The sequence below is a fragment of the Leucoraja erinacea genome, chromosome 4 (assembly GCF_028641065.1).
Source record: "Leucoraja erinacea ecotype New England chromosome 4, Leri_hhj_1, whole genome shotgun sequence".
Lineage (NCBI taxonomy): Eukaryota > Metazoa > Chordata > Chondrichthyes > Rajiformes > Rajidae > Leucoraja > Leucoraja erinaceus.
Window position 1 is genome coordinate 86,055,279 of NC_073380.1, and position 26,248 is coordinate 86,081,526.

Consider the following 26,248-nt stretch of genomic DNA (forward strand, 5'->3'; position numbering starts at 1 on the left):
CTGTACCTTCTACATTTAGTACAGATTACCGTTGATCGTGGGAATGATCAGTGTACAACTCAGCTGCCAGGTTTCCCACAGTACAACAAACATTGCATGTCAAAAGTTAATTGAGGATGACAATGATGTTCTTAAGTTGTGAAAGGAGCAATAATAAATTCTCCCCCTTCCTTCTCTTTGAAAGTCAAGTTTGCAGGAATTCTCTGCGTAACTTGCGTCAGTGTCCGTAAATATCAGGAAACCTCCCGAAGCCTTGTCGGTCTTCGATACCAGGAGCCCGTCCAAAGGTTCGTTGGACGGTGGGACCGGGAGGGAGCAGGAGACGTCGGACATGAGGAGCATGGACTGGATGGAGGGTGAGCAGGGATAATGCCTCCATCTCCTTCAAGGCCAGCTACAGGAGATGCCCCCCAGGACACAAAGATGGCCGGGCAAGGAGAGGAGAGGGACATCGGTTCGAGGGAACTGCTCCAGCGCATCTAACATATCGGCCAACCAGACTTTGGACTTTGAATAATAACATCAAAAATGGCGGCGCCTACATTTCACTGCGCAGTTGCAGATGTGACAATAAAGCACGATTGATCTATTGAAACTTTGGAAGGTAGTTTTCCAATCCTCACAGATGGAAGCATTCTATACTCAAGGATGAAATGTTTTACGGTCTCTCGTGGTCCATTCTGGCTTTTACAGAGACGGTACCTGTGGAGATATATACTGGTAGCACAAGCTTCTTCCCACTGCATTTTACAAGCAACTGCTTGCTCTGAAACTGATTGCAGAGATGCTTTAGACTCTTGCTTGGATATTTCCAAGTTCCCTGCCTCTTTCCCAGTGGCTGTGGATATTTCCCCAGCAGAAGATCCATATTCAGCTCAACCATTGAAATAATCAACTGGGAAGAGATAAACAGTGAAATAATATTGTTATGAATTTCTCAATATAACGTCTTTACCATGTTAAACCCCAATGCTGCTTGCACAAGTCAAAGTACAAAACTATTTATGTTAACACCAAGTGAAGTCTTGTTGGTAGTGTGAGATACTGCATGACGGAACAGCTGGTTTAAACCGAAGATGGACACAAATAAAGGGTCTGTCCCACTTAGGAGACCTAAACAGCAACCTCTGGTGACCTTGCCCGCCACCCAAGGTTTCCATGAGGTCACAGGCGGTTTTGGTCACTCTCCCTAATGGTCAAAAGTGGTTTCTGCGTGGTGGAGGCTTCATCTAGGTTGCTGCTATTTTTTCATCGTGATTAAAACCGGCCTCGACTAAAAATAGGTTGTCGTTTTAAAAATCGATTATTTTTTAGTCGCAGGTCTAATCAAAGCCGTTTGCGACGCTAGTCGAAGCTGGTCAAGGGAGGTCGAAGGAGGTTTTCTTCATAGTCGAGGAAGGTTTTCAACATATGCGTGGGAGGTGGTAGGAGGTTGCAGGTCACCTCGACCTTGATTTTTTTTTTTGGGTGGCGGCAAGGTCACCAGAGGTTGCCGTTTAGGTCTCCTAAGTGGGACAGGCCCTTAACTCAGCGGGCCAGTCAGCATCTCTGGGGAGAAGGAATGGGTGATGTTTCGGGTCGAGACCCTTCTTCGGTCTGAAGACTCGAGAGACTTCAACAAAGAGGCTGAGTGGAGATAGAAGGTAAGATAAGGTACGTTTTTGTTGTTGTAGCTCTTCTGTAGGGTGGTATGAACCTCCTGCTGGATGTGGGAGGTCAGGGAAACTTCCAGTGTCCACTGAGGACGACCCGTGTGGGAAACGCATCCAACTGTCTCTCCTGATTGACTGCATGAGGGAACTAGAGCTGCAGCTGGATGACCTCAGGATCAGAATCTCATGATCTATGGGACTGAGGGCTTCATAGATAGGGGTTACAGTGAGGTAGTTACACCTTAGATAGAGTAAAGTTAGTAGGTAGATCGTGCAGGAATCCCCTGTGGCAATTCCCCCCCCCCCCAAAAAAAAACAGATGTACACTTTGGGTACTGTGGGGAGGGGGTGACTGTTCATGGATGAACAGGGCAGGATTAAGACCCATAGAGGCTCTAAGCACTTAAACAATTTTGGTGCCCCCATATATATGTAATTCAAAATATAAACAATAATAAACCATAAAATAATTTTTTATTTTTCAAAATGAAACAAAACTAACAGTAAGATGGAAAATAATGTTTATTTTTGTATACTTCCACTTCATCATCATCATTCTTTATTGTCATCATGCAAAGCAACAAATTGTACAGTGCAAAATGAGAAGACGTTTCTCAGAGCATCGCACATAAAAACTTAAACATTTCACACATAAAATAAAAACAATCCAGTTCCTGATAAAAACAGTACGAATAGTTTAAAAAAAAATGCAGGTAAAAAAGCAACATTAAAATACAATTTTTTTTAAAAGAGTCATAAAATGTCCACTTTATTTATATTTGGAAAGTTTTCTCCTACATTTTCACTCTATAAATTGTTGTGCGTTATCACTGTAAATTTGCCGTGAAATAAACACCACACGCAAACGCCACTCACCAACGCATAAAACTGACTGGTAAATAATACCCAGCAACACGTGAATAAATTATAAACTCCGCCCATCTTGTTTATGATTGGTCAATTTTATATGACGTCACTATGACACCGTGAACACTTATATTTCCGATTATATAAACCACTTCGAATATTATTTTAGCAAGTGATTTATTCTGTGCCGTAAACCATTTACCATTTCTGTGATGCCCCCACCCCCCCTTCCCTTGATGCCCTAAGCACGTGCTTATTTTGCCTAATGGTTAATCCAGCCCTGTGGATGAACAGCAGCAGCAGCCATGCCTGGCTCTGAAGCACAACGAGGCAGGGTGAAGTCAGGGGGCATCATCAGATGGGGAGGCAGATAGAAGGTTATGTGACAGCAAATGAGACTTTGGGGTGGTGAGTTGAATCCCAGCCAGGATTCAGAATGACTTGGTGGTTTAGTATTGTATCTGCCTCAACCCACTACCCCCAACAGCACATTCCAGATACTCACCACCCTCTGTGTGAAAAAACTTGCTCCACTCATCTCCTCTGAACTTTGCCCCTCTCATCTCAAAGCTATGCCTTCTAGTGTTTGATTTTTCCATCCTGGGAAAAAGGTTCTGATTGTCTCTCCCGTCTATACCTCTCATAATATTATATACTTCTCTCAGGTCTCCCTGCAACCTCTGATGTTGCAGAGAAAACGATCCAAGCCTGCCCAACTTCTCCCTGTAGATAATTCCCCCCTAATCCAGGCATCATTCTGGTAAACCTATTCTGTGCCCTTCCCAAAGCCTCCACATCTGTCTAAGAATGGGGTAGCCAGAGCTGCACACGATGCTGCAAATGCAGCCAAACCTGTCTTACAAAGCTTCACCATGTCTTCCCGACTCTGATACTCAATATCCCGACCGATGAACGCAAGCATGCCACAACAGAGGAATACCACACATGGACAAGTGGAATGGACTTATGGTCTTCTCCTGCCCAAACCACTTGCTGTGACACTCTGTCACAACACTTACATTGTGCAGGATTTGTAAGGAATGCTTTGTAGCGTTAGACACCCATGGTCAAAGAGTTTGTGTGGGAGGCTTCCTTTAGATGTCCAGCTATCTGTCTCTGGGTCATAGCAGTCAAAGGCATCACTGTCTTCAATAATGTGGTCAGAAGTGATATGCCGGCCTCCAGTAACGTAAACTTTATTGTCTACAACTGTGGCCCCATGGTGCATCTTCCTCTCCTTCATATCGGCACATTTTATAAACTGGCTGCTCTTTGTGTCAAAGGCAATAGTCCTCCTTGTGTATCCTAAAAAAAATAAGAAGCAGACTTAAACCATAGCCATCATTCCCAGGCATAAAGCAAAATAATCTGCAATTCTGTGTCAAGGTGTCAGCGGAGGAGTAATAGTTCTCAATATGAATGCAACACGTACCTCCAATAATAATAATCTTGTCCCCAACCACAGCTGCGGGGCCGCAGATGTTTTTAACCATTCTTGTCTCCATTCTGAACCACATGTTCCGTGATATGTTGTAAACCTGAATCGTGTTACAGGATTAACAAACCAATATTACAAAAAAACTTCTGAATGAATTCTGCAGCAGGGTTAACTCCAGTGTAACTAAAGGGCCTGTCCCACTTTCACGACCTAATTCATGACCTTTTTTACTCGTGGACATTTTTCATCAGGCTAGAAAAAAACGCCGGGACCTACTTGATGCCACGAGTACTTACGACTGGCATCACGGCCTACCTACGACCTAGAATGACGACCATAGAAATGAGTCAGGACAAACTCAGCAGGAGTAGGCCATTCGGAAAGTGGGACCCCTTCGAAAAGCCTGCACCGCCTGATTCAAAAATATGATCATGGCTTTAGATCATCCAACCTTTCAGTATCCCGTACCTTCGCCTTCTCTCCATACCCCAACTGATCCCTTTCAGCCACAAGGGCCACAAACTCTAACTCCCTCTTAAATCAGGATCAAACCCAACTGGCCTCAGCAACTACCCTCCTGTGGCAGAAGAGTTCCAGAGATTCACCATCTCTCTGTGATGAAAAAAGTTCTTCTCATCTCGATTTTAAAGGATTTCCCCCTTATCCTTATCCCTACGACCTCCTACGACCTCATGATGACCATGCTGCGCTAGTATTTAGAGGATTGGGGGGGATCTCAAGAAACTCACAAAATCTTAAGGGGTTGGAGGTCTAGGCAGGAAGATTATGTCGTGAAAGTGGACAGGCCCTTTAAAATAGTACTTGCGCCTAGCCTGCACCGCCATTCAATATGATCATGGCTGATCATCCAAATCAGTAAGAATGAAGAGTCTGATTAATATTGAAAATAGGAAGAGAGAATTCACCACTTTGTAGTTTAGTTTCAGAGATACAATGTGGAAACTGTGACCCCTTTCCTGGACCAACAGGGTCCCTGCATCTAGCCGACCATTCCTTAAGCATTTTGTAAGTTTCTATAAGATTGGAGGAAAATTCTAGAGAGCAACTATGAGAAAGTTCATGCATTCACCAGGGAGACGTACAAACTCCCTCTATACAGACAGCATTTGGAGACATAACTGCACGCAATCAAAGGTGTGGGCCCCAGATCCTGTACTGGTGCTCCCTGCAGCTCAAATCCTCTATGAAAGCCAACATACTGCCTTTCCAACTTTGCCAAAGCCTATTTATTTGAAGGGATTGTTGGAGAGATGTAGATAATAATCTTGCTTGAAAAATGAGAATCAACATTTATCTTATATGTAAACATTTGCCCACTCACCCAGCCTATCCAAGTCTCCTAGCATCCTCCTCACAGCTAACACTGCCCCCCAGCTTAGTGTCATCCGCAAACTTGGAGATATTGCCTTCAATTCCCTCAACCAGATCATTAATATATATTGTATAGTTTTGGAGCCTCTCCTAATCTGAGGAAAAGGACCCGTTCTTGCTACTATTTGCTTCCTGTTTGCCATTCCATACTGAACCAGACTGATTCCTGGGGATGTCAGGACTTTCATGACTGTGGACCTATGAAGAAAGACTGGATAGACTTGGTTTATACTCTCTAGAATTTAGGAGATTGAGAGGGGATCTCATAGAAACTCACAAAATTCTTAAGGGGTTGGACAGGCTAGATGCAGGAAGATTGTTCCTGATGTTGGGGAAGTCCAGAGTTTTGAAAGTTTTGAAAGGAGGTCACAGTTTAAGGATGAGGGGGAAATCCTTTAGGACCGTGATGAGAAAAACATTTTTCACACAGAGAGTGGTGAATCTGTGGAATGCTCTGCCGCAGAAGGTAGTTGAGGCCAGTTCATTGGCTATATTTAAGAGGGAATTAGATGTGGTCCTTGTGGCTAAAGGTATCAGGGTGGTATGGAGAGGAGGCAGGAACAGGCTACTGAGTTGGATGATCAGCCATGATCATATTGAATGGCGGTGCAGGCTCGAAGGGCCGAATGGCCTACTCCTGCACCTATTTTCTATGTTTCTATGTTTCTATGTAATAGTGCATTGGTTCTGTACTTCCAAAATGTCTTAGATTCTCACAAACTGAGCAATCCCATCAATACCACTCCCATTCTTATTTCCCTATAACTCTGCAACTTTTTCTCTCATATCCATTAATTCCCTCTTGATTTTCCAGTCACCCATCCACACGAGCGGCAATTTACCAGTAGGTCTATGGGACGTGGGAGGAAACCAGAGCGCTCACAGGAAAACCACGAGGTCCCGGAGAGAACATGTAAATTCAACACAGACAGCACCGGAGGTCAGGGTCAGCACCTTTGACGCATACAACTCAGGAAAGATTTCTGTGTTGATATGTTCACTTGAGGGGAAACCCAAAAATATGGAGTCACAAATATAAGAGATATTCTTATGGTAAATCCATTTGGGAATCGACGAGAAACATTTTTAAACAGTGAGTGGACATGACTTCAGATTTAAGGGACAGAAGCTTAGGGATAACATGAGGGGGAACTTCTTTACTCAGAGAAAGGTAGCGGTGTGGAACGAGCTTCCAGTGGAAGTGGTGGAGGCAGGTTCGTTGGTATCATTTAAAAATAAATTGGATAGGCATATGGATGAGAAGGGAATGGAGGGTTATGGTATGAGTGCGGGCAGGTGGGACTAAGGGAAAAAAAGTTGTTCGGCACGGACTTGTAGGGCCAAGATGGCCTGTTTCCGTGCTGTAATTGTTATATGGTTATACATGGTTATCTCTGGAGGTGAGTAGTAGAGGTGGGCTTAAGGGGAAGCTGGACGAAGAGAGGGAAAGAAAAATGCGATGATGGGATAGATGGGGCATGTAAGTGGAGTCCTGGTTGAATCATAAATGCTGGCACAAGGTTGAATACACAGGGGTACTGATCGAGTATTCAGTGGCCTTGCCAATTAGTCCAAGGACATGGGCTTGAGTCCTGTGGAATTTGATAATTAGTTTTTTTCTGCATTTTTTTGGCCAGGTTCTTTTGTAAAGGTGCTCTTAATAATGGTGCTTTCCATTGACTGAGAGAGCACACAGTCCATTTCTTTCCTGCTGCAGTTGTTACCCGTAGGAAGATGGGGGAAACTTGATAATTAATGGTAGCGTCGACATGGTCGGGTCATATGGGTTGAGGAACACTTGGGGATGGACAATAAATGCTGCCATTGCTTAATGTCTGATCCAGTATATGGATAAATAAAAATAAGAAAGGTACTACAGGATATCTGGATCATTGGACAAGCCTGACGGAGAGAATTGTGTCCAAATCTGGGTGACAAACTTGAGAGAGAGCTGCAGAGATTTGCCAGAAGGTTGAGGGACTTGTTTAAGATGCAGAGACAGTGGTTGACGTCAGAGCAGAGTTTAGGTTAGTTTATTTTAGTTTGAATTTAGTTTAGTTTCGAGATACAGCGTGGAAACAGGCTCTTCGGCCCACTGAGTCCACGCCTGCGATCCCCGCACACTAACACTATCCTACACACACACACACACACACACACACACCACACACTACACACACACACACACACACACACACACACACACACACACACACACACACACACACACACACACACACACACCACACACCACACACACACACACACACATAGGGACAATGTTAATGTTACCAAGCCAATTAGCCTGCAAATGTGTACGTCTTAGGAGTGTGGGAGGGAACTGGAGCACCCGGAGAAAACCCACGCAGGTCATGGGGAGAAGGTACAAACTCCATACAGTCAGGATCAAACCCGGGTCTCTGGTACTGTGAGACAGCAACTCTACCGTTGTACCACCATGACACTTAGTTTAGTTTATTAATGTCACATGTACCATGGAACAGTGAAAAGCCTCTTGTTGCACGCTATCCTGGCCATGAAAAGACTATACATGGTTACAAGCTGTGTACAGATACAGGATGTTATGAGATAAATGAAACTTTCACTACTCGTACTTAACTTAACTTTATTTAAGCTTTAAGCAATTTATTTCTGCAATACACAACCTCAGAAACGTCTGGCAAACATGGCTGATTCCGCAGGCTTTTCCGCCCGAAATACTTCGCACATGCGCACACTCCAGAAATGTCCTGCGCATGCGCACACTCTAGAAGAGCTCAGCACATGCGCACAGGCGCCCACTTCACAGGATAAAGAGTATAACATTTAGTACAAGATGAAGTCCAATAACGTCCAATTAAAGATAGTTTAAAGGTTTCTAATGATAGTAGATAGTAGGTCAGGACTGCACTTCAGTTGGCGAGAGAACTGTTCAGTCGCCTGACAACAGCCAAGAGAGGGTTAAGGTGAAATTTATTTGGGTTATTCAATTAAATAGATATTTGTTTCCTTGACATTTGGATGAATAACTGGAATAAAATAAATAGGAAAGTACAGATGAGAAGAGGAGAATTATTTTTTATATAGTGCGTGATCTGGGATGTTCTGCAGATTGAACAGGAGGTTTCAAAAGAGAACTGGATAAATACAAGAAGCTGAGGAATCTGTGGGGCTATGGAGATGAGATCTAATCAGATCCCTGTTCTGTCGAAGGGTCTCGACCCGAAACGTCACCCATTCGTTCTCTCCTGAGATGTTGCCTGTCCCGCTAAGCTACTCCAGCTTTTTTGTGTCTATCCCCGTTCTGTAGAGTTGGCATTACCACAATGAGCTGAATGTCCTCTGTGTGCAGTGAGTCATATCATATGACTCAGTATCTGAATGGATGCAATTGTCTGAGTTATACTGTATTTGAACATTGTGTGGAGCAGCACTGATGGGGGTTTAGGCTTCTATCGTGATGTGTCTGCCCTGCAGAGTATTGCAATTTTGGTCACTTAGTCCACAGCAGATAAATTATTCACCAACTATTTTACAAAATTGTCAGCTAATCACAATCTCTGAACAAAAACTTTGCTCTGGATTTATCTCAGAGAGGTGAAGCGTTTAAATGCTCGATCTCAGTTATTCTTGATCACATTATTTATTGATTGTTTTAATTCTGCTGTCTCATGTTTCATGAGTCTACCAACTAATGTTCCGTTAATGGAGTTTCCATCTTGGTTAAACAGCCCATACAGATATAAATCATCAACGACAATCACTCAGAGAGCAGGGGATTAATGTTACAGTTATCTTCCACTTCCATTTAGACAGTTCTGAAAGCTCGTTTTCAATCCAGGCTAAATCATCCTGGTATATTTGCCTTATTTCCAGATTTCCAAATTATTTTCTCTCTTCTTTGTATGGCTTTGTAAATGTTTGATTAGTGTATAAATGTAAATAATTTGGTGTACATATAGCTGCTGGTGTACATATGGTGTACATATAGCTGCTAAATTTGTATAAGATAATTATAAGCAGTTGAATAAGGGGAGGGAATTAATAAGCTTTGGCTTCTTCCTGCTCCTTTTCGGACACATACAATTTCATTTATTTATAGATATTGTTTATGACACTTTATAAATATTCTTGTTTTGTTTTTTGTATGCTGTTTCACACTTGCATTTTATTCTTTTATTCTGTTTGAAATAATTAAATAAATATAAAGATAAATATATACATTCTTATTGGTGCTCATACATTAATCCGGAAGAAGGGTCTCAACCCAAAACGTCTCCTATTCCTTTTCTCCACAGAGGCTGTCTGACTCGCTGAGTTACTCCAGCTTTTTGTGCCTATCTTTGTTAAACCAGCATCTGCAGTTCCTTCCCACCCAATCCCGAATTGATGAAGCAACTTCAACGTGAGCAACTTTACGAAAGCTAGCCGTGCATAAAAACTTTTTGATTTTTATGCTTTGTACATCTGATTAGCAGGATTATTAAGCAGAGGAATGCCAGACTGCCAGAATTCTGTGCATGTAAAGTCTTCCAATAAATCAAAAAACATACAATGAGAAATATTGTGTCTTTAACTTAGGCCAAATTTCCCCAGGCCGATTAACTGGAGCGTTAGAAAACAAAGTTTAACACCAAGTCACGTGAGACGGATTTAAGGCAAATGACCAAACACCTGGCAGAAAGTTGGATTGAAGTGTTTTAAGGCTGGAGTGAGGGGTGGAAAGGGTTTAAAGAGGGAATTCCAGATCTTGACAACTGAAGGTATGGACACAAGTGGTGCTGCCATTGAATGGCAGGAAGCCAAAATTCATGGAGCGTACAGATCTCGGAGGTGGTTTAAGTTTCAGTTTATTATTGTCACGTGTACTGAGGGACAGTGAAAAGCTTTATTTTGCACGTTATCCAATCAGATCTGATAATACTATACATAAATACAACCAAGTCGTGGATATAGGATGCGGTGCGGGTATTCTATCGCAACTAAAGATAATTTTAAAACTGCAGCTTCAGCTAGGGGCCAGTGTGAGATAGTGTGTGGCATGGTGAGAGGCAGCACCACTGGCGGACTGGCCAGGGTGTCAGCTTGCCCGATGGCAAGTGGGCCCCTGATGAAGTGGGCCCCCTTTGTCTCCTGGCAACCAATATTTTTCGACCCAGTCCACCACTGGCCAGCACAGCTTGGGGAGGTGGGCAGCCTGCAGTGTTTGACATCTGCAGGTTTATGGAGGGAGGATACACAAAAATGCTGGAGAAACTCAGCGGGTGCAGCAGCATCTATGGAGCGAAGGAAGTAAGCAACGTTTCAGGCCAAAACCTTTCTTCAGGCTGAGGATGATGGGAGCCCAGACACCTTGGGATGGTCAAATGTCACAAGGCGTCACCAACTTGTGTCATGGCCCCTCCCTTTCTCCGAGCACTGTGTGCTCTGACAGCCGTACCTGTATCAAGCGAGCGGCATTCTGGACCACGTCCTCCCCGCCAACAACATAGAGGCGCTGGTTGACGGCAGCAGTGGCCGGGTGCAGCACGGCAACAGGCATGGGAGCCATCTTCTCCCAGGTACCAAACACACTGTCATACCTGTGCATGGTGTCCAGTATCTCCTGACTGGGCCCAATTCCTCCCAGAGAGAAAATACAATTCATGTGCGCCAGAGTCTGATGGGAATAGCAGGGGAGGGGCATGTCTCTCTCTGACCGCCAGCGATTCATTTTCAAGGAGAAACTATAAACTCTGGCACTTGCAATGCTCTTCTTGTTGTTACTGATCAGTCCCCCGAGGAGGTACACATTCCTGTGTAGACATACAGATGAAGCTTTGTAAAGATGTGCGGGAAGCTTCGAGAGGGCTAGCCATTGCTGTTTTGTGTAATTGTACAAGAACACCTCCCTTGTGGTCTGATGGTTGCTCTTCCTACCGCCAATGGTGACGAGGAACTCCTGGGAAGAATGCCTGCGTGGGACGTGCCACAGGGGCTGGACGTTAGGGCTGCTTGTGGGGCTCAAGGAAAATAGCAACCTCAGCGCTGATTCCAGGATACCTCTGCACATGGATGAGGCTTGGACAAAGGGGTTGATGGCGATGAAGTGGAAGAGGTAGGTGGGGTGCACGTACTGGAGTCGCACCTTCTCCAGGAGCTCGTGCGCGTACCGCTGCCTGGCCTCTGGGTCGTGGCTGATCCAGGTGGCCAGGGCCTCGAATACCTGCTCTTCTTCGGCGCAGAGTTTATCGTCTCCGAGGTAGCCCGCCATCTCGGTGCAGGAGAGCTCCTTCAGTTCGTCAGAGGATGCCACCTCCAGGAAGTGCTCCAATGCCACCTCTTTGGCCCCACACTGCAGACTTTTGCAGTCGTACATTTGCGCCAGCCTTACCATGCCCAGGCAGTTGTCAGCAGTTAACTGACTTTGCAAGTACACGGAACAAGCCTCAAGCACCCTGGGGTACAGGTAAATTGCAGCAGCATCCATCAAGGGGAAAACATTTGCCATGTTTATAGTAATTTCACCTGTATACACATAATCCACAAGTAGAGTCAGAATGTCCCCATCGATCCCCAACAACCGCACCTGTTTCAGGAATCTTTCTTTGAAGTTGTGACAAAACATAGCCCTGAAATAGGGACTACTTGATGCCAATACGTTTCGGTGACAAGGCAACTCTTTGTTCCCAGCACAGAGAACAACATCGGTTAAAGTCTCTTCGTCCCGTAGACTATTAAGCTGCCTTAATAATTGGTGAGACAGGTCCATTTCTTTGAACTGAAATGAGTCATGAGGAACTGCAGGGTTATTCATGCTGTAAAAACAGAAAGATTTTGCAATGTTAAAGATAAGGCCAGATCGTTTTAAGAGGAAATTCTTGCGGCAAGCTTTATGCATTTGTTATCATTTGATTCAGGAAAAATTAGATAAGCAAAAAACTATAAACATTCTACGATTGAACACCGATGAACTGTTCATGGATGGGAGTTGATCACGGATAGCAATGCATTCTCAAAAGTTTCACTTGTTTTATAAACTGCGCCAGTTGTTGGCAGAAGTCAGGGGTTTTATAGGTTGTTTTTTTAAAGATAGTCCACTGGAAACGCAGACTTTGGCTGTGGAAAGTAACAGCTATGTTCTGAGTTATTGTGGTCAGGAATGTACTGTTTGAAAGGGAGTGGAAGTGAAGTCTATATTTGTTATAGAAGGGAACTGGAGAGATGGTTATAGAATCATAGTCATACAGCATGGAAATGGATCCTCTACCCAACTTGCCGATGCCAAGATGCCTCATCTACACTAGTCCCACCTGCCTGTGTTTGCCCCATAGCCTTCTAAATCTTTCCTATTCATGTACTGATCAAAATGTGCTTTAAATGTTGCTTTTGTACCCGCCTCTGCAACCTCCTCCGGCAGCTCATTCCATCTGCTCACCATCCTCTGTGTGAAAACGTTGCCCCACTGATTCCGATTAAATCTTTCCTCTTTCACTTTAAACCTTTGTCATCTGGTTCTTGATTCCTCTACTCTGGATAAAAGACTCCATGCATTTACCCGAATCATATCACATTTTACACCTCTATAAGATCACCCTTTATCCTCCTGCTTTCCAAGGAATAAAGCCCTAGCTTGCTAAACCTCTCCCTATAGCTCAGGCCCTCGAGTCTTGGTAACATCCTCGTAAACCTTCTCTGCGCCCTTTCCAAATTTGAACTCACCGATGTTTTTTGCAATTGTAAAATAACATCTCAACTTCAATACTCCATAATAGACACAAAGTGCTGGAATAACTCAGCAGGTCAGGCAGCATCTCTGGAGAAAAAGGATGGGTGATGTTGCAGATCGGGAACCTTTTTCAGATTGAAGGTATGGAGTTTGAGGTGGGGGGGGGGGGGGGTTAGGGTTAAGAGCTGGAGGCTAGCATAAACCAGAACCATTCCAGACAAGCCCCAAATGATCTCATCTTCCAACCCCGCCCTGCCTGAGGTCATTTGTGCCGGCCTTGAATGGTCTTGGTCTATGCTCACCTCCAGGTCTTATCCCTACCACCCCCCACTCCCCCCCCCCCTTCCCCAACTCCATCCTCTCCCTCTGAAAAAGGGTCCCAATCCGAATTGTCACCCATCCTTTTTCTCCAGAGACGCTGCCTGATCCGCTGAGTTACTCTAGCACTTTGTGTCTATCTTTGGTACATGCCAGCATCTGCACTGCCTTGTTTCTATACTCAATACTCTGACTAATGAAGGTCAAATGTGCCGAAAGCCTTCTTGCCCACCCTATCTAGCTGTGGCACTACTATCAAGGAACAGTACATGCATCCCTAGATTCCTTTGCCCCTGCCATTCACTGTGAACAGTTGAAGATAGTCGGAGAAGTAAAATTTGCAAGGCTTTGAGGAAAGAGTAAGGGAAATGATATTAATTGAAGGGCTCATTCTGAAAGCTAGCATCCTATGCTGTGAAGCCTAACCAAGTTAGTGCCCTGCTCTAACCTGAATGCTCCACATGCCAGCGTAGAGGGTCAATACCAGGAGGGTCTCCAAATGTCAAGGAAACTCAGGCATAAAACAATTCATTTAAAAAAAAACATAAATAGCATTTGTTGCAAACGTATACGCTACAAACAGGGGCACAGTAGCTAGTGGTTGAGCAGATAGAGTCTGTGACCATTAAGTTCAATACCACCTTGACAGCTGGCAAAGGTTATTGAGCTAGTAAAACAAAGTTATTTTCAGCAGTGGTAATCATGAACGCGCTGGATTGTCAAATGACCAAATGTTCTTCAGAGTAGGTTATCTGCTGTCCTAACAATTTCCAGCCTATATGTGACCCCAGACCCAGTACAGAGACAATGGAGATAGCAATAAGTGTTAGTGTCACCAGGGATATTTCCATCCTGTGAGTTAAAATGAATTATCTCCTTTTTAACGTTGACCCAAGGGAAGATGGAAAAAGGTGCCAAGAACAACAGGAAGAAATTGATTGGCCTGTTGTGCATTATCCATTCTGATAGGTCCATATTGAACCATTTGATTAGGTTAAATACAATATATCCTAGTTCCTGAACTGAATTCTTTTTCTTTTTGTCCATTGAGGTGAAATAATTTTCTGGTAACGTGAATGTCTGATTGAGAATGGATATTGAAGCCATTTATATATTTTGCATTGTTTAAGAAGGAACTGCAGATGCTGGAAATTTGAAGTTAGACAAAAATGCATGAGAAACCAGCGGGTGCGGCATGAGAAACCAGCGGGTGCGGCAGCATCTATGGAGCGAAGGAAATAGGCAACGTTTCGGGCCGAAACCCTTCTTCAGACGCACCCGCTGAGTTTCTCCAGCATTCTTGTCTACCTTATATATTTTGCATTCCCCAACATCGGGATAATCTTCCCTGCATCTAGCCTGTCCAAACCCTTAAGAAGTTTGTAAGTTTCTAGAGATACCCTCAATCTTCTAAATTCTAGCAGAAAAGCCGAGTCCCTTTGACCCACAGTGTGAACCTTCTCTGTACCACACTGACCAAAAACTGTACAACCCCACCAAGTGCACTAGGACACTATCCTACACACGACTAGGGACAATTTTACATTTGATTTGTCCAATGATTTCACCACTTTCCAAATGTGCGCTCTCTTTAATGTTTAGGGACTACCGATGTTAAACAGAAGATCTTAAAGAGTTTTGAAAAATGCATCCACGGGGTTACTTCCTTAGTACTCTGGGATGCAGCCTATCTGGCCCTATTTATCGGCCTTTAATCCATTCAATTTACCTAACACCACTTCCCGGCTAACCTTCTTCAGACGGGTTTCGGCCCAAAACGTTGCCTATTTCCTTCGCTCCATAGATGCTGCCGCACCCGCTGAGTTTCTCCAGCATTTTTGTCTAGCTTATATATTTTGCATTGTTTAGTTTAGTTTAGAGATACAGCGCAGAAACAGTCCCTTTGACCCACTGAGTCCACACTGACCAGCAACCCCCGTGCACTAACACTATCCTACACACACTAGGGACAATTTTACATTTATACCAAGCCACTGTACGTCTTGGAATGTGGGAGGAAACAGAAGATCTTGGAGAAAATGCGCGCGGTTACAGGGAGAATGTACAAACTCCATATAGACAGCACCTGCAGTTGTGATCAAACCCGGGTCCCTGGTGCTGTAAGCTCTGTAAGGCAGCAACTCTACCGCTGCGCCATCATGCCGTGGTAAGTACCATGCCCTGGTAAGTACATGACAGTTCGGGGATTAATGCCTCACAGGTATGAGGGCTCATTGAGGTGATATTATAGCTGTTTGTCAGCTATAAAAACCTGGATGCAACATAATTTCCTCAAACTCAACAGCGATAAGATAGAATTCCTCCTCATAGGCTCCAAAGCCACACTCAGCAAAATCAATAACCCCACTCCCACCATCGACGGCACCACTGTCTCCCCAGGCCCGCAACCTTGGCGTGATCTTTGATTCCACCCTCTCCCTTGAGCCTCACATCCGCCATGCCATTAAAACCTCCTTCTTTCATCTCCGCAACATCGCCAAACTCAGACCCTCTCTCACACCGCCCGCTGCTGAAAGACTCATCCATGCCTTCATCTCATCCCGACTGGACTATTTCAACTCACTTCTCCTTGGCATCAGCTCCACCTACATCAACCGACTCCAACTGGTCCAGAACGCAGCCGCCCGACTCATCACCCACACCAAATCTTGGCATCACATCACTCCACTCCTCAAACAACTTCACTGGCTTCCCATCTCCCACCGGATCACCTACAAAATCCTGATCCTCACCTACAAAGCCCTCCACCATCTGGCCCCCCCATATCTCACTGACCTCCTCTCCCCCTACCAACCCTCACGGTCCCTCAGATCCACATCAGCTGGTCTCCTCTCCATCCACAAGTCCAACCTCCGCAGTTTTGGGGACAGAGCCTGCTCCAGGGCAGCTCCCAGGCTCTGGAACTCCCTCCCCCAACTGATCCGCAATTCCGTGTCCCTCACCATCTTCCAGTCCCGCCTCAAGACCCATCTCTTCACCTCTGCCTCTCCTTAGCCCCACGTCCCCCTCCCTTTTCATCTGTGCATTAATTGCCTCATACTGTGTTTTGTATTGAATTCTGTATTTACTTTGTGTACTAGTCATGTCTCTACTATTTATTTCATTCCCCTAACATGTTTTTCCTCTACCTGCTAAATCTTTGTAAGGTGTCCTTGAGACTCTTGAAAGGCGCCCATAAATAAAATTTATTATTATTATTATTATATTAGTTTATCATGCCTTCTTCCTTCTCCAAACTTACTAACATCAAACAGACACCTAGTCTCAATAAGGCCTCTCACTAGGTTATCAATAACAAAGGAAAATTGCACCATAATGGACCATCAAGAGGTTAATGTACAAAGGAACCCCTAACATGTTTAAGTAATGTTTGCCCAAATGTGTCCCACCCCAGATTTTGACCCTGCCCCCTTCCCTATTTCTCCCTGAAACACTGCAAGGCACACCCAAAGCCCCCAAGGAAATTTGATCTTGAATAAAGCAGGACAACCAATTACATGAGTGGATGGCAGGTACAAACACCTCATGTGGAAAAAACAATTAGTCACGAAATTTTAGCGACTGCATGAAATAATTCTATTCCCCAGTAACATGAGTGAGTCAATATGTTTTTTTTTTCAAAGCAAGCAGCAAAGACCAAAAGATTTCAATCTTGAAAAAAAACATGTTGGCAATGCAATGAATTTTGATGTGTTCACACATTTCAAATAGATTATTCAATTACCTGAGTTCCATGGTTGATGGTGTCCAGAGCACAGTCGCCGTTGAGTGTCAAACTTTCCCCTTTACACCTTCTTTTCTTTTCTGGAAGTTGATGTGTACCAGAGGTGCTTGAAGGTGCATACAGAACAACTGAACATGAATAATGCCTTGCACTGGTTGGTGTCGGTGTAATTTTCCTGAATTAATATTTCCAGATTTGTTAATAGGCAGACAGCCTTGCGTTGATACTTGTATTTACTTCAGCAGTCGATCAAAACATAACTTACATTCTGGGACTATTAATAGACCAGCATGGACTTCCAACTCACTCCACATGTGACATCTCACTTGCTTGTTTGTGCCGGTGCTAAGATAAGACCCGCACCATTTTTATGCCTGCCTGCCTTGGGGAGAAGGTGGTTTAATTTTAGCATGGTTTAAGGGGCCTACTTCCATCCACTTTAAACTGGGGACGTATGTGATGAGAATCGATTGCCAAGTGCTAAACCTGAGTCAATTTCTCCAAACTGGTGTTTCTATTCGTACCTCAAAAGCTAAACCCTGTTGTGGATGGTCTGCATTTTCCTGAAGCATATGTTGATATATTGGTGCGTGTAAGAAAATTGATCTCACAGATTACTGTCCTTACGGTTTGGAGCCAGGGTTTCTAATACCATCTCCCTGAGGTGCTGAATTCCTTCCAAAGTTTCTGTAAAAGAATCAGCAACTGCTAAAATTGGTAGGTTTAAACAAAAAACTGTGATCCCAGTTTGATGAGATGGGGGCTTCTGATAATAGATGGGGAGAGAATGTATTTATGTGGCACCTTTCAAATCTCAGCTTGTGGTAAGGCAATTTATGGCCAATTGAAGTGTGTTATGTCTGTGGGTGTGGTCTGCCTGACCGGAAACGTCATATGTCCACTTCCCTCCACAGACGCTGCCTGACTCTCTGAGTTCTTCCCGCTGTTTATTTTTAATTCAGGGTTCCATTATCTGCAGTCTCTTGTGACTCTACGGCTGCAGGAAGTACAGCGGTTAATTTACGCCATAAGGTCCGCAGACACCAATATAATGACTAGATTATTCAGAGCCAGGGAGTCTTGACCTTTGATCCAATTCATAAATACTAACCAAGATATCCAATCTATGATAATCCCATTTGCCTGTGCTTGGCCCATATCCCTCCAAATCTTTCCTCTGTATGTACCTGTCGAAATGTATTTTAAATGTTGTTATTTGTACCTGTAACTTCCTCAGGAAGCTTATTCCATCTACCCACCACCATCTATGTGAAAAAGCTGGCCCTCATATTCTGATGAAATTTTCACCCTCTCACCTTAAACCTACTGTATGTTGTCTAGTTCTTTATTCCCCAATCCTGGCAAAAAGACTATGTGCATTTACCCTATCTATTTTCCCCATGATTTTATACACCTTTAGAAGATGACCTCTCAGTGTCCTGTGCTCCAAGGAATAAAAGCTGACCCTTTCCATCCTTCCCCTGTTGCTTAGCCCTTGGGTTGATAGAACTCAACATCCTCATAAATCTTTGTACTCTTTCCAGCTTAATGGAATCTTTTCTATAGCAGAATGTCTAAACATAATACTCCAAGTGCATCCTCGCTAACGCCTTGCACAACTGTAAGATAACATCTCAACTTCTATATCCGATACCTTGTCTGATGAAGGCCAGCATGCTAAAAGTCTTCTTCACCACCTTATCTACCTGTGATGCCACTTTCAGGGAACTTTGTATTCCTAGATCTCTCTACTCTACCACCCAGTGCCATACCATTCACCATGAAGGTCCTGCCCTGGTTTGCTTTCCATAATGCAATGCCTCCACTTATCTACATTCAACTCCATAAGCCCGCTTGCCCAGCTGATCCCACTGTAATTCTTGATAACCCTCTTCACTGTCTATGAAACCACCTATTTTAGTGTCAACTGCAAACAAAAGAACAAACAACAGTGGGCCCAGCAATGATCCTGTGGCACACCGCTAGTCACAGGCCCCCAGTTCGAGAAGCAACCTTCCACCACCATGGGTTTGCTACCATGAAGCCTATACTGTCCACTTAGCTAGTTTTCCCTGGGTCCCTTGCAATCTAATCTTCCAGAGGAGCCTACCATGCAGAACCTTTTCAAAGGACCTCACTGAAGGCCATATACACAAAAGGACAAAGGACATTTATTGTCACATACACCAATTGGTGTAGTGAAATTTGAGTTGCCATTGCAGCACACCAATAAAATAAACACATTATTATAGAATTCAACATTAAACCAAAACCCCCCCCCCCCCCACAGCGAGGTCAACGTTTCCCACTGTGAGGGAAGGCAGCAAAGTGCAGTCCACTTCCTCCAAATTCACCCCTGGTTGGGGCATATTGAGGCCTCCACAGTCGCTGCTACGGCAGCCTGATGTTTCAGGCCCTCTCGCTGGGATGATGGAACTCCGGCATCGGAAGAACACTCTCAGCGGCTTGGAATTTCGAAACGGCCGCTTGCTACTGGAGACCGCAGCTCCCGAAGTCCACAGGCCGCGCTGGTCGGAGCTCCAACACTCAGCGAAAGACAGCGAAAGATCCCAGGTGTTCAGAGTCAGCGACGCCCGCAGCTGGTACTTCTGCAGACCACAGCTCCATGATGTTGAAGTCGGCAGTCCCAGCAGCTCCAACACGGCGTCCCGGGTAAGGCATCGCCTGCTCCGCGATGGTACCTCAGTGCTGCGCCGCCGCTGAAGCTGCAGCTCGAAACTCTGGCCGGTCTCTGGCAGGAAAGGCTGCGCCAATCCAGGTGGCAGGCCTCGAGGAGGGGGCGAAGATGCGGCTCGGAAGAAGAACGCATCCTCACCCAGGTAGGGGACTGGAGAAAAAAACGGTTTCCCCCCCCCCCCCCCCCCCCCCCCCCCCCCCCCCCCCCCCCCCCATCCCCCACATAAAATGACTAAAAGGCCTCCAGAAAAAAACTTTTTAAACAAACTAAAAATTAAAAAAAGGGTGAAGAATTCCCGGGATGGCGGGACTGTCATATGCTGAGAGAATGGAGCAGCTGGGCTTGTACACTCTGGAGTTTAGAAGGATGAGAGGATATCTCATTGAAACATATAAGATTGTTAAGGGTTTGGACACGCTAGAGGCAGGAAATATGTTCCTGATGTTGGGGGAGTCCAGAACTAGGGGCCACAGTTTAAGAATAAGGAGTAAGCCATTTAGAACGGAGACGAGGAAACACTTTTTCTCACAGAGAGTGGCGAGTCTGTGGAATTCTCTGCCTCAGAGGGCGGTGGAGGTAGGCTCTCTGGATGCTTTCAAGAGAGGGCTCTTAAAAATAGCGGAGTCAGGGGATATGGGGAGAAGGCAGGTACGGGGTACTGATTGTGGATGATCAGCCATGATCACATTGAATGGCGGTGCTGGCTCGAAGGGCCGAATGGCCTACTCCTGCATCTATTGTTTATTGTCTATTGAACGAACAGCTGCAGGCGAGGCTGCTGCATGTCTATGGCCCTGCCCTATTTAAACTTCATGGTTACTTCTTCAAAAACTCAATCAACTTCATGAGACACGATCCCCATGCACAAAGCCATGCTGAATGTTTGTTTGAGCTTGTTAGTTGAGAGATAAATATTGGTCCAGATACCGGGGAAAGTGGTGGTTGCACAGTGGCAACAGTTAGTGCTGATTGCCCAACAGCTCCAGTGACTCTGCTGCTAGGGTGCTGCCCTCACAGTGCTGTCTTTACGGATGTTGCTTGTTCTCCCTGTGATCGCATGGCCTCTGGTTTCCTCTCACATCTCAAAGAAATGCAGTTAGCTTAATTGACCTCTGTAAATGACCCCGAGTGTGCGGAGTAAGTGGCAGAAGGGTCGAGGGAGTTGAGAGAGAATGGGTTACATGGCAAGACGTGGAGAAATGGGATGAATATTCTCGCATCCTTCCCTACACCCAGCACCATCTGGCCGTTATCCCCGTCCTCACCTTGTTCTACCTGTTGCCAGCCGGCTCATAGAAACTTAGAGACATAGCAACATAGAAAATAGGTGCAGGAGGAGGCCATTCGGCCCTTCGAGCCAGCGCCGCCGTTCATTGTGATCATGGCTGATCGTCCCCATTCAATAATCCGTGCCTGCCTTCTCCCCATATCCCTTGACTCCACTAGCCCCTAGAGCTCTATCTAACTCTCTCTTAAATCCATCCAGTGACTTGGCCTCCGCTGCCCTCTGTGGCAGGGAATTCCATAAATGCACAACTCTCTGGGTGAAAACGTTTTTTCTCACCTCAGTCTTAAATGACCTCCCCTTTATTCTAAGACTGTGGCCCCTGGTTCTGGACGCGCCCAACATTGGGAACATTTTTCCTGCATCTAGCTTGTCCAGTCCTTTTATAATTTTATATGTTTCTATAAGAACACCCTTCACCCTTCTAAACTCCAGTGAATACAAGCCTAGTCTTTTCAATCTTTCCTCATATGACAGTCCCGCCATCCCAGGGATCAATCTCGTGAACCTACGCTGCACTGCCTCAATCACAAGGATGTCCTTCCTCAAATTAGGTGACCAAGACTGTACACAATACTCCAGATGTGGTCTCACCAGAGCCCTATACAACTGCAGAAGCTCCTGCCTCACTCCTCCTCTTCACCTTTTTTATACTGGTGTGTCTCTTCTCTACACATTCAGTCTCGATGCAGACCATCGACAGAATCTGCATGACCCACTGAGTTCCTCCAGCAATTTGTTTTTTTTTGCTCCACATTCCAGTGACTGCAGTCTCCTGCTCTTCTTTGAAATGGCAACCAGCAGGATGCACCCTGATGGGTGAAAATCCCCGATCGGCAGACATCCCATCGATAGGGAGGCATATCTGCTGAGCAGCACCTTCTCAGTACTTCACTTGGGGTGTCACACTGGGACATCGATTCCCAATCTGATATCAAGAGTCAATTTAATTGTCATTTGGACCCCTAGAGGTCCAAACGAAATGCCGTTTCTGCAGCCATACATTACACACAAATAGACCCAGACACAACATAATTACATTTTACATAAACATCCATCACATAGCTGTGATGGAAGGCCAAAAAAAACTTATCTCTCCACTGCACTCTCCCCCCCCCCCCGATGTCAGAGTCAAAGTCATAGCCCCCGGCTGGCGATGGCGATTGTCCCGCGGCCATTGAAGCCACGCCGGGTGGTGCGAGGTCGCACACCAGGTCTTGGTGTTGGAGCACCCGGTGTGCGCTCGTAAAGTCCCGCGGCCGTTCCAGCCGCGCGGGGCAGTGGTGTTAGGCCCCGCTCCAGGAGCGGGGCAGTGGTGTTAGGCCCCGCTCCAGGAGCTCTTCGACCCCGCAACTCGGGCGGGAGAATTCGCCGTTGCAGGAGCCCCGAAAAGCGGTCTCTCTCCAGGATATATGTAGCATAAGGAGTTTGCTTTACCCACGTAACCGACTCTGTGGCATGAGTGGCGCTCAGCATGGCACTGGACCACGTTGTCCACTGGGTATAGACACAAAAAGCTGGAGGAACTCAGCGGGACAGGCAGCATCTCTGGAGGGAAGGAATGACCAGAGACGTCACCCATTCCTTCTCTCCAGAGATGCTGCATGGCCCGCTGAGTTACTCCAGCTTTTTGGGTCTATCTTCGGTTTAAACCAGCACCTGCAGTTCCTTCCTTCACCCTGTGGAGAGGGTTATGGTTTGATTCATTTCCCGAGGAAGGAAACCAGAGATGAAGGGCAGCAGAACGTGTTGGCAAATGACCAAAGGGCAGTGCTTGTGGTAGAGCAGCTAAAGAACTGGTGCAACTGGAATTTCCTGCACCTCAGCTGCTGGAGTAACTCAGCTGAAGTGCAACGGAAGGATTAGGTGACTTCCAACCATTAATAAAGAAGCAAAGGAGCAGGAGGAGATCATTCGTCCCTTCATGCCAGGTCCACGAATCAGTCCCATCATAGTTGACTCCCTATTCCCACTCTCTGTCCATGACCCCGTATAGTGCCCAGAAACCCATCCATCTCTTTCTTTAATATATTCGGAGATTTGGCCCCTGATATGGGAGAGAATTACACATGTTAACCACCTTCTGGGTGAAGATGTTGCTCCTGATCTCAATTCTACATATCTTTGCCTGTGGGTGAAACTGAAACTGTGAACTCTGGCAGAATAACCAACGGGAAAATAAATGGTGAAGGATCTGCTCGCATGAGATCGCATTTCCTTGCAAGATGCCGCTGGGTTTCAAATGTATTTCTGACCGCTGCACTCTCTCACCAGATCGGTCACTCACTGGTTGAGAGTTGTACCACTTGGTCTTGCGGTCATAGTCAAAGGGCAGGGGAACAGGTCATTCCGCCCAACCTGCCCACGCCAACCAACATTCCCCATCTACACTAGTCCCACCTGCTTGCTTTTGGGCCATATCCCTCTAAACCTATCCTATCCTATCCATGTACAGATACCTCTCTAAATGTTTCTTAAATGTCGCGATAGTATCTGCCTCAACTACCTCCTCCGGTAGCATATTCCATGCACCCACCACCCTCTGAGTAACGAAAGTTACCCCTCAGGTTCCCATTCAATCTTCCTCCTCTCACCTTAAACCTATGTCCTCTGGTCCTCGATTCCCCTCCCCTGGGCAAGAGACTGTGCATTTACCCGATCTATTCCTTGCATGATTTTGAACACTGGAAGGAGTAGGTGGAAGTATTTTTGTGCGGTCCTGGTGTCAGGAAACTATTCATCTTGGCCAGAGCCCAGCATAACAGAGGAGACATCATGGAAAATACCACAAGCCACTCTGTACCTGCACTGTAGTTGACCCACATACAGACCGTTTGGTTGCACAAGCGTCCCTTGGCTCTGGTTCACATCATGTGATTGTCAACAACTTCTGACTCACTTTCGTCAGACTGAATAACTTTGTGGTAAACTCATTCTCTCCACCAGAGGGTGATTTAGCCAAGGTCTGGAAATAATCACATCGCATGCCATGTTACGTGATTATTGCATTAAAAGGGCAATTCTTTCTTTTCTGTTCAACCTTGCACATTATTATTAAAAATCCGTTTCCTTCACTTTCTAAATACATGTATAAGCTCTATGCTTGGATACTTTATTAGCTGTGGCTGAGAGGGATTTATTATTGAAGGATGTCGACAAAAATGCTGGAGGCAGCATCTATGGAGCGAAGGAAATAGGCAACGTTTCGAGCCAAAACCCTTCTTCAGACTGATATGGGGGAGCAGGGGGGGGAAAGGAAAAAGGAAAGAGGAGGAGCCAGAGGGCTGAGGGAGAGCTGAGAAGGGGAGGAGACAGCAAGGGCTACTGGAAATTGGAGAAGTCAATGTTCAAGCCGCTGGGGTGCAGACTGCCCAAGCGGAATATGAGGTGCTGCTCCTTCAATTTCCGGTGGTGCTCACTCTGGCCATGGAGAAGGCCCAGGACAGAAAGGTCGGATTCGGAATTGGGGGGGGAGTTGAAGTGCTGAGCCACAGGGAGGTCAGGTTGGTTAATGCAGGCCGAGCGGAGGTGTTCGGCGAAACGATTAGCAAGCCTACTCTTGGTCTCACCGATGGCGAGGTTTCCGGTTGGCGGCGCGACCAATGTTGCAGCGGCCCCTGCAGCCTGTCTGTCTTTTTTTTTTGTCCAGTTAAATGTAGTTGTTGTGTTCTTTTGTACTGTGTTTGATGTGTATATTTGGGGGGGAGGGGGGACCTTTTAAAATCTCTTCCCTGCACGGGAGGCCCGACCTTTTCCCTGTCGGGTCTCCATTGTCGTTGGGGCCTAGTACCGTGGAGCGGCCTCCAACCGGAATGACCTGGGGGCTCCAGTCGCGGAGCCTGTGGAGCGGAGCTGCAGACTTACCATCGTGGGGCTGGCCGGCCTCGGAGCGCGGGGAACGGTGGTGGCGCGTGGCTGCAACCCGATTCCGGAGCTCGGAGGCTCCAGCCGCAGGCCTGGTGGACAGGAACATCGGGAGCTTGCGGTTGCCTGGTGGGAGACCGCTTTACGGAGCTCCCGCAACGCAACTTCTCCCTCCCTTGTCGCGGGGTTGGAACGATCCGGAGCGGGGCCTTACATTGCCCGGTGCGGCTTTAACGGTCGCGAGAAATGCCAACGCCCGCTGGGGGCTCCCACATTGAGACATTAAGACCTGGAGCGGGGCCGTACATCGCCCGGCGCGGCCTTAACGGCCGTGGGACTTACCATCGCCCGCCTGGGGCTTTATCATCGGGAGAAAAATGGAACACAGGGGAGAGAAAAGACATGGCCTTCCATCACAGTGAGGAGGAGATTCACTGTGATGGATGTTTGTGTGAATTGTATTTTTGTGTGTCTTGTAGAAATTGTTTCTGTTTGTATGGCTGTAGAAACAGAGTTTCGTTTGAGCCTCATTCGAGGTTCAAATGACAATGAATAAATATTGTATTGTATGTAGATCAGCTGACATCTAGAGCAGCGGATGCAATAGATGAGGTTGGAGGAGGGGCAGTTGACGCGCTTTGAGACCCTCCTGGTGGGGGATGGAGGTGTAGAGTGACTGGACATCAATGGCGAAGATGAGGGGATGGGGGCCTAGAGAATGGAATGCCCGGACACGACCGAGAGTGTCTGAGGTGTCTTGAACATAGGTAGGGAGGGATTTAATCAGGGGGGATAGGATGGAGTTGAGGTATGTGGAAATAAGTTCGGTGGGGCACGAACAGGCAGAGACAATGGGTCTACCAGGACAGTCAGGTTTGTGGATTTTGGGGAGAAGGGATTTTGGGGAGAAAGATGCTGCACAAAAAGGTGGATGTTAGCTGAGGTAGTATTGACCTCCCTACATTCGGGATTTACAGAAAGAGTAGTCTCCAGAAGGCAACTAATATCATCAGAGGTCCACATCAAGGCCCTGGCCTTGCTCTCGTCTTGCTGTTTCCATCGGGAAGAAGGTCCAGGAGCCTGAGAACGGTTACTTCCAGGTTGTAGAGCAGCTTCTTCCTATCAGGCCTTTTTGAACCATCTTGCACAATCCTAACTACAGCCCTACTCAGCAAAGGTCTTTGCACTGTATGTTACATATTTTGCATCCTGCTTCATGGTCTGCTTTACCTAAAAAAATGATAATGTATTGTACATTTAGTTGTCGATGCGTTTCATGCA

General features: G+C 46.0%; 1 protein-coding gene across 2 annotated transcripts; it reads right to left on the reverse strand.

Moving 5' to 3' along the window:
* Nucleotides 1-2,656: 2,656 nt before the first annotated feature.
* On the reverse strand, nucleotides 2,657-18,940 carry klhl38a (kelch-like family member 38a). 2 transcript variants are annotated; one of them, XM_055634742.1, is made up of 4 exons: nucleotides 17,121-18,940; nucleotides 10,790-12,146; nucleotides 3,952-4,057; nucleotides 2,657-3,824 (listed from the first exon to the last, which is right to left on the reverse strand). In XM_055634742.1, exons 1-4 carry the CDS (start codon nucleotides 17,129-17,131, stop codon nucleotides 3,535-3,537), a joined length of 1,764 nt encoding a protein of 587 aa, XP_055490717.1. In that variant the 5' UTR covers nucleotides 17,132-18,940; the 3' UTR covers nucleotides 2,657-3,534. The 2 variants fall into 2 exon arrangements, with proteins under 2 accessions (XP_055490717.1, XP_055490716.1); XM_055634741.1 differs by lacking the exon at nucleotides 17,121-18,940 and having other exon boundaries at nucleotides 10,790-12,558.
* Between the last annotated feature and the right edge of the window lie 7,308 nt (nucleotides 18,941-26,248).

What these genes read in the sequence shown, in the direction of transcription:
- klhl38a (XM_055634741.1), bottom strand. Translation starts at nt 12,229, where the DNA reads ATGCATAAAGCTTGCCGCAAGAATTTCCTCTTAAAACGATCTGGCCTT. An exon ending in ATGCCGCTCGCTTGATACAG is followed by an intron (nt 4,058 to 10,789) that starts GTACGGCTGTCA and finishes AACACGATTCAG; the next exon opens with GTTTACAACATATCACGGAA. An exon ending in CAAGATTATTATTATTGGAG is followed by an intron (nt 3,825 to 3,951) that starts GTACGTGTTGCA and finishes TATTTTTTTTAG; the next exon opens with GATACACAAGGAGGACTATT.